The sequence below is a fragment of the Macaca nemestrina genome, chromosome 13 (genome assembly GCF_043159975.1).
Source record: "Macaca nemestrina isolate mMacNem1 chromosome 13, mMacNem.hap1, whole genome shotgun sequence".
In the NCBI taxonomy this organism is placed as follows: Eukaryota; Metazoa; Chordata; class Mammalia; order Primates; family Cercopithecidae; genus Macaca; species Macaca nemestrina.
In genome coordinates, this window is record NC_092137.1 from 24,827,479 (window position 1) to 24,840,779 (window position 13,301).

The 13,301-nt window shown below is 46.6% G+C and overlaps 1 protein-coding gene across 6 annotated transcripts in view; it reads right to left on the bottom strand.

Moving 5' to 3' along the window:
* The window catches only part of LOC105479810 (adenylate cyclase 3), a 101,074-nt gene that overhangs the window by 38,663 nt on the left and 49,110 nt on the right, over nt 1–13,301 (bottom strand). For 5 of the 6 annotated variants that reach the window (XM_011738115.3, XM_011738114.3, XM_071076298.1 and 2 more), the window contains one exon: nt 11,771–11,920. The exons of the other annotated variant lie outside the window; for it this stretch is intronic. In XM_011738115.3, the coding sequence (XP_011736417.1) occupies nt 11,771–11,920 (150 nt within the window). The remainder of the gene's footprint in view (nt 1–11,770; nt 11,921–13,301) is intronic. 6 annotated transcript variants of the gene reach the window in all.

A 13,301-nucleotide genomic window follows, 5' to 3' on the forward strand; every position in this document is an offset into this window, starting at 1 on the left:
AAGGAGGCCCCTTTTTTGCAGAGGGTAGACTAACAATTTGTTTTTATACGAGACACCCAAATAGTTTTTTTACATAGAGAATTTTCTTAAAAAAGACATTAAGCACACATGTAAGTAAGGGATAGCCTGCTGTGACACTGACCTCGAATGACTCTTTGGAGCCATGTCCAAACCAGGTTCTGTTTCCTCTCCTACCAGGACTGTCTGCGGCCCTTTCCAAAGTGTTTTTCTGTCTGTTATCTCATTTTTATTCTCATGAGGAGCTTTTACAGGAGGAAAGTGAAACGGGGTCATGCAGCCTCTAGTACTGGCCTGCACTCAGCTCTGAAGACCCGTCAGCTGATGTTTCTGAAACGTCAAATCAGCCCAGAGCCCACGCCACTCCCAACGTCAGTCCCAATGCCTTGGGAGGGAGTGACCTCTGTCCTGGCTGGAAGAGAGAAGGGGAAGGGTGCACAGGCTCCAGCCAGCTCCCATCCTACCTCACCACCCCGACTTCAGCCTGTGCCTCCCCAGGGGCCAGGGGCCAGTGTGACAGCAGCTCGGAGGCCCCAAAGGGCTTTGTGGTTTTTAGACTCCCCTCTGCCTTATTTCATGTGATTCCCAAACTATCCCCTAACAATGGTATTATTTTTAATGTCATATTTCCAGAAAATTAAACTGAAGACCAGAGAGGTGAAGTGCCACCACCATACAGAGAAAGCCAGGGCTCACTGTTCCCCCAAAAATGCTAGCAGAGGCTATGGATGCAAACCCAGGTCCAGGATGGCCAGTGGGGACATCCCTCCTCAACCCCCAGTACAGACTCTGGTGTCCCCACAAGGTGAGGCTGGAGCATAGGACGGTGGGAGTGTGCTAGGGTCTGGGTCCCCTGTCCTCACATGCAAGGCCTGTCCCAGCGCTCACCAGGTCCCTTTCTATCTGATTTTAAAAATCAAGCTCAGGTCCCAGGTTTTCTTTTGGAGGAAGATGTTGTGGAAATAGCTAGAAGTGGTGGTGATACAACATGGTGAGTGTACTAAACCACTTTTAAGGGGTTTTATTTTATGTGCATTTTACCTCTACTAAAAGGAAAAAAAAAAGCAAACCTGAGTTTTTTTAACTGCAAACCTAATTTATAATACCTTATTAGTTTTTAAAAATTATTTTTCAACAAAACTCCCAGATTAAGGGAGGTTTTGGTGGCCTCTTCTACTTTTCTATATCTTCAAAATTTTATCCAACAATCCTATGATGGTAGAGAGTTTGAGTGTCTACTATGCAGGCACTGTGCTAATGACTACTTAACATTTACCTCCCCTAATATCACAGGAGAGAGGCAGAGACTCCGGTACTTGGTTCTTGGCTGCTATGCTATGTGAGAGGAAGGTGTTACATTTATTATCTCTCAATCAGGATAAAACATGGCTAGGACACTCTCAAATATCAGGACCAAAAAAAAAAAAAAAAAAAAGCCTTGAAGGAATAGGCCTCTGTGATGGTTAATATACATATATATTTTTTTGAGATGGAGTCTTGCTCTGTCGCCCAGGCTGGAGTGCAGTGGCACGATCTCGGCTCACTGCAAACTCTGGTTCCTGGGTTCACACCATTCTCCTGCCTCAGCCTCCCAAGTAGCTGGGACTACAGGTGCCCGCCACCACGCCCGGCTAATTTTTTGTATTTTTTAGTAGAGACGGGGTTCACCATGTTAGCCAGGATGGTCTTTTTTTTTTTTTTTTTTGAGACGGAGTCTTGCTCTGTCGCCCAGGCTGGAGTGCAGTGGCCGGATCTCGGCTCACTGCAAGCTCCGCCTCCCGGGTTCACGCCATTCTCCTGCCTCAGCCTCCCGAGTAGCTGGGACTACAGGCGCCCGCCACCTCGCCCGGCTAGTTTTTTGTATTTTTTTTTTAGTAGAGACAGGGTTTCACCACGTTCGCCAGGATGGTCTCGATCTCCTGACCTCGTGATCGGCCTGTCTCAGCCTCCCAAAGTGCTGGAATTACAGGCCTTGAGCCACCGCGCCCAGCCAAGGATGGTCTTGATCTCCTGACCTCTTGATCCGCCCGCCTCGGCTTCCCAAAGTGCTGGGATTACAGGCGTGAGCCACCGAGCCAGGCCTTGTGATGGTTAATATTAAGTGTCAACTTGATTGGATCGAAAGATACAAAGTATTGATCCTGGGTGTATCTGTGAGGGTGTTGCCAAAGGAGATTAACATTTGAGTCAGTGGACTGGGAAAGGCAGACCCACCCTACATCTGGGTAGACATAATCTAATCAATGGCCAGTTTGCTAGAATATGAACAGGCAGAAAAATGTGAAAAGAGACTGGCCTAGGCTCCATCCAGCCTACATCTTTCTCCTGTGCTGGATGCACCCAGTCCCTCCAACACTGGACTTTAAGTTCTTCAGTTTTGGAACTCGGACTGGCTCTCCTTGCTCTTCAACCTGCAGATGGCCTATTGTGGGACCTTGCGATTGTGTGAGTCAATACTTAATAATTAACTAATAATTAACTCTCCTTTATATATATATATCTATTCCATTAGTTCTGTCCCTCTAGCGAACCCTAATACAGCCTCTATCAGTCTTTTTTCTTTGTTTTAGAGATGAAGGTCTCACTATGTCGGCCAGGTTGGTCTTGAACTCTTGGCCTCAAGCAATTCTCCTGCCTCGACTTCCCAAAGTGCTAGGATTACAGGCGTGAGCCACTATGCCAGCCTCTTTCTTTATAATTGTATATACTTGCCAAATACTATACAGTATAGGCCAAGAAAGCAAAGGAACTCTTCCAAACTTCAGTTTACCTGGCTGTGGCTTGAGCCAAATGCGGATAAGGCAGGAAACAGCCCACAGGATGTCACTCCTGCCTGGAGGCCAGTTTCTTGGGGCTGGGGTTTTCAAACAGGAATCCTTCAGGAGGGTTTCCAAAAGCAATGAGGTATTTTCTAGATAAACAAGGAAAACTTAAGTGCCTAAGTATACTCTCACTCATTGCTGGTGGAGTATAAATTGTTTGAAACTCTACAGGAGGCCAGGCGTGGTGGCTCATGCCTGTAATCCCAGCACTTTGGGAGGCCAAGGCAGGCAGATCACCAGAGGTCAGGAGTTCGAGACTAGCCTGTCCAACGTGGTGAAACCCCGTCTCTACTAAAAATATAAGAAAAATTAGCTGGGAGTGGCAGTGGGCACCTGTAATCCCAGCTACTCAGAATGCTGAAGCAGGAGAATCGCTTGAACCTGGAGGCGGAGGTCACAGAGGGCTGAGATCGTGCCACTGCATTCCAACCTGGGTGACAGAGCAAGACTCTGTCTCAAAAAAAAAAAAAAAAGGAAAAGAAAAAGAAAAAAAAAAAAAGCACATGCCAGATTCCTCAAAAAATTAAACACAGAACTACCATATGACCTGGCAATTCCACTTTTGGGTATATATCCAAAATAACTGAAAACAGGGACTCAAACAGATATTTGTACACCGGTGTTCACAGCAGCATTATTCACAATAGCAAAGCCGCAGAAACCACCCAAATGTCCAAATGAGCAAACAAAATGTGGCACATACACGCAATGAAATATCAGCCTTAAACGGGAAAGAAATGCTGATCTACGCGACGACACAGAAGACGTCATGCTAAGTGAAATAAGTCAGTCAAAACGGGACAAATATTGTATGATTCCACTTATACAAAGGACCTAGTGAGGCAAATTCAGAGACACGGTAGAACAGTGGTTACCGGAGCCTGGGAGAATGGGCAGTTATTATTTAATGGGCACAGAGTTTCTCTTTGGGATGATGAAAAAGTTCTGGAAACGGACAGTGGTGATGGCTGCACGATATTGTGAATGTACTTAATGCCACTGAATTGTACACTTAATGGTTAAAATGGTAAATTTTATACTATGCATATTTTACAGTAGCTATCTATATATAATTTTTTAAATGCAAATATCCTTTGATCCAGCAATTCCACTTCTAGGTTTTTATTCTTCCACAGATATACTTGCACATATATACTATAATAAATACTGCTACAAGGATATTTATTACAGCAATGTTTACAGTAGCAAAAGATCGGAAATAACCTAGAAGCCTATCAAGAGCGCAACAATAAATTATGTTATCTCTGTATAATGACTGAACACAGTCATTAAAAAGGATGTGGCAATGCAATATAGACTTGGAATGCTAAGAGAGTAGGTGAAAAGATCTAGTGCCTGTAATCCTAGCATTTTGGGAGGCCAAGGCAGGGAGATCACTTGAGGTAAGGAGTTCAAGACCAGCCTGGCCAACATGGTGCAACCCCATTTCTACTAAAAATACAAAAATTAGCCGGGTGTGGTGGTGCACGCCTATAGTCCCAGCTACTCAGGAGGCTGAGGCAGGAGAATCACTTGAAGCCAGAAGGTGGAAGTTGTGAGTCGAGGTTGAACCACTACACTCTAGCCCTGGCAACAGAGTGAGACTCTGTCTCAGAAAAAAAAAAAGAAAGAAAAGATTTAGCACAAAAGAGTGAATAGGCTACCGTGTGTGTGTAAATTCTATAAACCTCTGAAAGGGTACATTAAAAAGATAATAGTGACAGGTGATTGGTGGATGGCGCTGGATGGCTAGGGGAAATGAAGGTGGGATGACTTACTTTTCCTAGTATACCCTTTTTCATACTTTTATGATTTTATACACGTATACTTTTGCTATAGAGGATATTACTAGCAGGCCAACCCTCCAGCCAAGAACAACTGTAAAAGCTGGATAAAATACATAAAAACCCAGCTCTTTAAAGGCAATGGAAACAACCAAAGCAGCCAGGACTTGAGGGGCCAAGCCCTTAGGGGAAGGGAAACAGTTCGGTCAGCCCAATGCACTCTGCTGTTTTCCCTTGGGACTGGGGTCAAGAGGCTGAAAAGAGTGCAGTGAGGAGGGCTTTCAAGGGGTTGGAGAAACGAGGACTGTGAGCAAGGATTCCAAGGCAGAGAGAGCAGAGGGGCTAAGACCCCAGGGAAAGAGAACCATACTACAGTGAGTCCGACTATTCCCCTTTAGTATTTGCATGGGGCAAGAGACCAAGAATCCAAGCAGAAATTGAGAGCTAAGAGGCTAAGCTTTCAGCAGTCTCACGTTGCTAAGGAGTTCAAGCTACCATGAGAAAAGGACCAGCCTTCCAGTTAAGACCCCTGAAAAGCTATTTCCTATCTGCCCCTGCTCTAACCATCTGCCACAAGAAAAGTACATCCTCCCTGGAGAGACAACATTATTCAGAACCACCACTATTTCCCCTCCACAACATCTAGTATTTAATTCTTAAAAATGCCTGGAGGCTAAAGGGGGAGGATCGCTTGAGGCCAAGAGTTTGAGACCAGTTTGGGCAACATAGTGACACTCCATCTCTACAAAAAAAACACTTTTTTAATTAGCTGGGCATGGGGGCACACGCCTGCAGTCCTAGCTACTCACAAGGCTGAGGTGGGAGTTTTGCTTGAGCCCAGGAGTTCAAAGATGCAGTAAGCCACTGCGCTCCAGCCTGAGTGACAAAGCAAGACCGTGTCTCAAAAAAAAAAAAAAAAAAAAAAAAAAAGAGCCAAGATGCCAAGGTTTCCACAACAAAAATGCATACCCATTGGTATTATGGTTGTCAGTCAGGAACTTTAAAATAAATGTTTAATATATTCTAAAAAATAGTTGAGAAAATAGGAATACATAGGGAACTGAAGTCCAGTTTTTAAAATCAAATGGAAATTCTAGGACAGAAAAATAAATAATAATTGAAATTGATGACTCATTAGAAGAGTTCAATCACTGATCTGACAAACCAGAGGAAGATAGGATTAGTAAACTGTAGATTAGGTCCATAAAATATTGTCTGAAATGCAGAAAGAAAAAAAGATTCAGAAAAAGAAGAGATACTTCTGGAACATGGTAAGAGTCTAACAAAGATATTGAGTCCTAGAGGAAAGGAGCGAATGGGAAGAAGCAATAAAAAGATACTGGCTGAAAATGTTCGAAACTGACAAGAGACACCAAACCAACATTCAAGAAGCTCTGTGAATACTAAGCAGAGCAACTGCAAAGAAAACTCCCAGGCACAGCATCGTAAAACTGCTGAGAACCAAAAACAAAGACCATTGGGAAAGCAACCACAGGACAAAGTATGCCTTAATGTAACAGGAGCAACAGTCTACCTGACAACTGGTATTTCAACAGGAATGATGGAAGCGGAACAATAGCGAAATGATGCTTTTAAAGGGCTAGAAGTAAAAAATGGCAGCCTAGAATTCTTTATCTGCAAAAAGTCTTGGTATGATTTGAATGTGTCCGTTCAAAACTCAGGTGCTGCCAGTGTAATAGTATTAAGAGGTGGGGCCTTTAAGAGGGGATCAGGCCACGAGGGCTGCTCCTTCTTTAGTAGGGTTAAGGTCCTTTTAAAAGGGCATCACACGACATTCAGCTAGCCCGCCCTTCTGCCATGTATGGACACCAGAGCAAATGCTGGTACCTTGATCCTGGACGTACCAGCCTCTAGAACTGTAAGTAGTAAATTTCTGTTCTTCATAAATTACCCAGTTTCAGGTATTCTGTTGTAGCAGCACAACACAGATGAAGACAAGTATCTTTCAAAAATGAAAGCAAAATAAACACACTCCTAGGTAATCAGAAATGGGGAGAATTTGATACCAAGAGATCAGCATAAAAGGTAATACTAAAGGGAATTCTACCAGAAAATGAAGCAAAGAAATGGAGAAATGAAGAGCAATTGAGAGGGTAAAACTGTGGGTAGATATAAGTAAAGAATATTAATGAGATAAAAATATTATATAAAATAATCACGATAAGGGCTTGTGGGGTTTAAAATGTTGAACTAAAACATATTATACTAATAGCCAGAAAGTGGGGGGCAGAGGCTTGTGAAATGAAGTTAAAAGGTTGTGAGATCCTTGCATTGACTAAAGATGTAAGTAATAATTTGGGGCAGATGCAAATATGACATAGTTGACATTATTTCCTTTTTTTTTTTTTTTTTTTTTGAGACAGAGTCTCGCTTTGTTACCCAGGCTGGAGTGCAGTGGTACGATCTCGGCTTACCGCAAGCTCTGCCTCCCGGGTTCATGCCATTCTCCTGCCTCAGCCTCCCGAGTAGCTGGGACTACAGGCGCCCACCACCACACCCAGCTAATTTTTTGTATTTTTAGTAGAGACAGGGTTTCACCGTGTTAGCTATGGTCTCGATCTCCTAACCTCGTGATCCGCCCCCCTCGGCCTCCCAAAGTGCTGGGATTACAGGAGTGAGCCACCGCGCCCGGCGACATTATTTCATTTTTAAAAGATTTTGACAGATTTGGCAGAATACACATTATTCTCAAGTGCATCAAAACTGACCACATGCTAGGCCAAAAATCAAGTTCCAACAAATTTCAAAGGCTTGAAATCAGAGTATGTTCTCTGACCAGAATAAAGCTAAAAAAAAAACATAATTGTAAACAAATCCTCAAGTGTTTAGAAATTAGTGCACTTCTACATCGCCCACGGATCAAAGGCATTTCAATGAAAATTAGTAAATATTTAAATTAAATGACATTGAAAATATGGCATATTAAAACTTGTGAGATAAAGCTCAATGTAATGAGTGACATCTGTAGCATTAAATGCATGTTTTAGGAAAAAAAAGGTTGAAAATTGGTCATCTAAAGTTCTATTTTGGCTGGGCCTGGTGGCTCACGCCTGTAATCCCAACACTTTGGGAGGCCAAGGCGTTCGAGACCAGCCTGACCAATGTAGTGAAACCCTGTCTCTACTACAAATACAAAAAATCAGCCGGGTGTGGTGGGGTGTGCTTGTAATCCCAGCTACTCAGAGGCTGAGGCAGGAGAATCCCTTGAACTCAGGAGGTGGAGGTGGAGGTTGCAGTGAACCTAGACTGCACCACTGAACTCCAGCCTGGGTGACAAAGCAAGATTCAGTCTCCAGAAAACAACAACAATAAAGTTCCATTTTAAGAAGGTAAAAAAGGACACAAATTAAGCCAAAAGGAAAAAAAGGCCATGACAAAGTTTGACTTAGAGATAAGAGGTCGTACGCAGTGGCTCACGCCTGTAATCCCAGAACTTTGGGAGGCCGAGGCGGGCAGATCACAAAGTCAGGAAATCGAGACCATCCTGGCTAACATGGTGAAACTCCGTCTCTACTAAAAGAAAATACAAAAAACTTAGCCAGGCATGGTGGCGGGCAACTGTAGTCCCAGCTACTCGGGAGGCTGAGGCTGGAGAATGGCGTGAGCTCAGGAGGCGGAGCTTGCAGCGAGCCGAGATCTCGCCACTGCACTCCAGCCTGGGTGACAGAGCAAGACTCCGTCTCAAAAATAAATAAGAGATAAGAAATGTATAAAGAAGGCAACAAAGATTAAAGGTGGTCTGCCGAACAGGCTAAAACAATAAGCCTTAGCAAGACTGATTAAGAACAATTTTAAAAAGGTACACATTATCTTCAGTAATGAAAAAAAGAAATATCATTATACATTTCAGACAAAAGGTAAAAAGAAAATACTAAGAATGTTATGCCAAAATTTTGAAAATTTGAATGGACATGTTTCTGGGGGAAAAAACCTCTCTAAAACCTATACAAAAGGAAATATAAAATCTGAACAACCTTATTATCTGTGATGGAAACAGAATCTTCCCCTAAAGAACACTCCAGGCCCACAGGACTTCTTCATTAGTGCCTTTAAAAAAAAAAAAAAAAAAAGGGTCTCACTTTGTTGCCCAAGCTGGAGTGCAGTGGCACAGTCATGGCTCACTGCAGCCTTAACCTCCTGGGCTCAAGCGATCCTCCCACCTCAGCCTCCCAAGTAGCTGGGACTACAGGCATGCACCACCACGCTCAGCTAATTTTTTTCATTTTTTGTAGAGATGGGGTCTTGCTTTGTCGCCCAGGCTGGTCTTGAACTCCTGGACCCAAGTGATCCTCCTGTCTCAGTCTCCCAAAGTGCTGGTATTACAGGCATAGCCACCTGCCTGGCCACACCTACAGGCCAGCCACATGCCGTGACTTCTAAATTTAAGGAATAACCCAAATTATCTTCAAACTATCAGGGGTTAGAAAGAGGGAACACTTCTCAAATTATTTAATGAGTTGGGCATAACTGTAATACCAAACCCTGTCAAGCACATGGAAAGGAAGGAAAATGGCAGGCAGGTTTCTCTCTTGAACAGTCACAGAAGACGTAAGGAGAATGTAGGTAAACGGACACTCACAGGGGGCAGGATTCCAACCTTCCCAGTGGTAACATTCCAACCTTCCCAATGGCCGAGGTGGGCGGATCATCTGAGGTCAGGAGTTTGAGACCAGCCTGGCCAACATGGTGAAACCTCGTCTCTACTAAAAATACAAAAAAAAAATTAGTCGGGCATGGTGCCTGGTGCCTGTAATCCCAGCTACTTGGGAAGCTAAGGCAGGAGAATCGCTTGAACCTGGGAGGCAGAGGTTGCAGTGAGCCGAGATCATGCCATTGCACTCCAGCCTGGGTGACAAGACCAAGACTCCGTCTCAAAAAAAAAAAAAAAAATCTCTCAAAGGTTTTACATATGGGGATACTGAAGTTCAAAGAGAGGCAGCAACAAGCCCAAGGCCGCACTCAGGACAGAGGCGGGCTAGACAAATTCATTCACTCAGGACAGAGCCAGGCTAGACAAATTCATTCCACTTGGAGAATTATAGGCCCCGGCTGTGTGCCCAGCTAGGCCTGAGGATGCACCTTACCCCTCAACTCCCCCCACACCTCTGCACCTCCCTTCCACCTAACCTGGACCTGTCCGTCCCGGGGCCACTGTCTGCTCTGCCGGTGCGGCGTGGGCAGGCAGTGCAGAGAAGCACCAGTGTGGCCCAGGCAGGCTGCTAGCACCCTCAGGAGCCCCGGGTCACCCAGGGATGACCCTCTCTGCTGCTGCCCAGGCTCCCTGCGCTGACCCTGCCCAGAGGGAGCATATGGCCCTGGGCGTTAGAAAGCAGGCCTCATGGCCCCGTGCACTCGGCCTACCTCTAACAAGCTCTACGGGTTACAAAGCAGTTCTGGGTTTCTCATTTGACCCTCAAGAAACCTACAGACAAATGTCAATACCTCCACTTTGCAGATGAGGAAAAGTGAGGCTCTGCAGGGTGGGTAACTTATCTAAATTGTCTACAAGAGAACAGCTCCAGGGTGAGACACAGGGCCTTCCTCATCACACCAGCGGCCCCCACAAGACCGTTCAGTGTGACTGAAGATGTCCTAGATTGTACAATATGAGACAGATAAGAGCGATGCAGACAGACATGCCGAAAACTGCACAAATGTTATATAAAAAGAACGCTCGCCTAGCTAGGTGGTGACACGTGTTTTTTTTTTTTTTTTTTTTTTTTTTAAAGTGTAGAGAACCCAGAGGGATGCCGCCACAGTGCGAGATCAGATACAAACAAGAAATGAGACAGTATTAAAAAAAAACAGAAATTAAAGAATGCCTTTCAAGGGGCTTTACAAGCCAGGGAAGGAAGATTCTTTAAATATTCACAGGCCACAGCAGCTCCTCAATAACCACAGGTCACACGGCCCAGGGGAAGGGGGGAATATGATGGGCTACTAAGAAAATCCCCTCCTATGGGGGCCTTCTGAAAGGAATGAGATTGGTAAATGGGGAGGGAAAAAAAACATCCCCAGGACGGTGAAATCGGGGACCCATCAGCTAAACGACTTAGTGTGTGCCTCGGAACAGCACTGTCTAGAGAATGTGAGTGAGGCCCGACGGTGGGGCTCCTGCAAGCCAAGGGCTCCAGAGTGGCCCCCAAAACCAAGGCCCTGTCCACCTGAGTGGCACCATCTATGAAACAGCAGTTTCAGTGCATCAGGAGCACACAGAGCCTCCTGAACACAAACGATGTGGTTCCCAGAGCAGAGAATCATAGTGTCAACCTATTGAGAGCTTGTTTTTGAAGGGGAAATCAACCTATGGATAACAGGAAATTGGTGGATATAATTTCTGGAGACCTTCAAAAAGCATGTGAGACGAATCCAGGCCAAACTATGTAAAAGCCTGAGGGACACGAGAACTGGGAGGATGGTTCAGCCATGGAAGAGACTGGAGGAAAGCCAGGAGACCGAGGCAGGGACAGTCAGGCCTCTCTCCAGATGGAGAATGTAAACAGGGGCATCCCCGAGGAACAGGCTGGTTTCCTTCTTCAGCAGTGACCTCAGATGGGAAGGTAAGGGAGGGAGGAGCTCCCCTGGGTGGGGGCGTGAGGCTGACACACTTCACCCAGCAGGGCCCTGAGGCCGCAGGATAGGTCAAGGCCCCACCCACGGCATGAGCAGGTGCACAGGGTGATCTGCGGTTGGACCAGCAAGAGCGGCAGGGGTGGTGTGACGCGAAGGGATGCCCATGATGCCCCTGACCCTGACCTTGGTCCTGAGAAGGTCATCAGAGAAAGGAATGCAGGAAGTCATAGCTGGCTGCTTGGGCGATGCATTTCTTTAAATGGAAAAGCTTTACATTACAGAAGCAAAACAAAGCAAAGAGCAGGAAGGCAGATGAGGAGAGAGCCGGGTCAAGCAGAAGCAGATTTAGGAGTGAGAGGCTCCCTGAAGCTCAGAAGCTGTCCTCTAATGGCGAGGAGCCCAGAAGGCCAAGTTCAGAAGCAAACACCTGAACAGGGCAGATGAACGCCAAGCCCCACGGAGCCAGGGGCTGCCACTCTGATTCCTCTCCTTCTGACAAGGCCACAGTCCCTGAGCCCAAGCTCCAGGCCGGAGGCCTCCCAAGAGCCTCACCTGCTGCTGGCTCTGCTCTTCCAGGTTCATCTTCACCTCCAGCGACTGGCGGGCCTCCAGGAAGGCCTTGCGGTGCTTGCGGTCAGCCATGTAGTAGGACATGATGCCCACAGCGATGGCACACAGGTAGAGGAAGACGTTGGCCAGGATCTGCACCCCAAGGAAGAAGAGAGAAAAGGCCAGGGGTGAAGGCATGTCTTCAGAAAAGGGGATAGAGGAGGTGGGGTGGGTGGTGACCAAAATCAAACCTCAAGTTGCCCAATGTCCAGGGAGGGGCCCAGTAGAGCCTTGGACCCCAGAGCCTCAGACACCACGACATGTACCATGGATGGGTGGTCCACCCAGGGGCATGGCTCAAGGCCTGAAAGGCTCAAAGATTCCACAAGGGGCACGGTGCAGGCGTTCGAGGCTGGCTGAGGGGCTGTGGTTCCCCCTCCAGCTTCCCAACAAAGCAAGGCTGGCCAGTACCTGCAGCTGTGAGGACTGAGCGGACCCTTTGCCACCCATTCATTCCTTCACGCATTTGCTCAAGCAGCACTGTGCCGATTTGTCGGGAAGGAGGGTGCACAAATCCCGGGTCCCACTGAGCAGGACTGTGTAATCCTAAAAGCTCAGATGGTTTGGGATGCTGCAGGACCCCTGAAGAGGTCCCAGGCTGATTTGGTAGTCGCAATGTTTACCTTACACATGTGTCACAGGTTTCTAGTTTTCTGGGATTCACAGGTATCCTCTCAGCTAACCCCACCTGCCAGCAGGTGAGGGGTGCCCAGTACCAATACTCAGGTCTCAAGTTATTGTGGGGGTATCCTGGGACTTGAGGTCTCCCCCACTGCCTGCGAGGTCAGTGCCCTGGCTCAAAGGGCTTCTGGGGTATCAAGTGCCTGTTCCCCATCCCTGGCACCCTGAAGATGCCCCAGGTGTCCTGGCCCACTTCCATAGGCTGTAGGGACTACAGATCTGATGGTCTGCTGGGGTAACCTTGGGTACAGATCTGAACATCCCAACCCTGCCTGGCGTCCAGGACTGGCTGCTGCTACTCCGATCTTTGGCCATGACTGGGCCCCAACATGTCTGGACCAAGTGCTAATCCTTCCTACTTCTCCAACACCACTGGCCTCAGTAAGTCTTTTCAAGCAAGGCCTCTTTCCTGGTCTGGCTCCTGCAGCTTCCCTGGTGCCAGCTCCACGCCCTTCCCCCGAGGCTGTGGCCACCCTCCCAGCCCTGGTTTCCAGATGCCTGTCTGCTAGGTGTGGTTTCTGGGAACTGAGTTTGGAGTTGAGAAATGGGATGGGAAGAGAAGTAGAAGAATTTCTCAGTTTCTGGCCCTCAGGGGAGAAAAGGTTAGCCTCATGGAGTAGAATGGATTCTGGGGTAGGTGAAAAAGGCAGGAAGTCAATTTTTAATTTTTAAACAAGATGGTCTAACAGACAACAAGGGAGGCTGGTTGTGACATGAATTTTCTCGGTTCTCTTGGTTATGCCATATCCCCTCTGAACTCTGTTGTGTTTCATTAGAGCTGATCAATACTTGC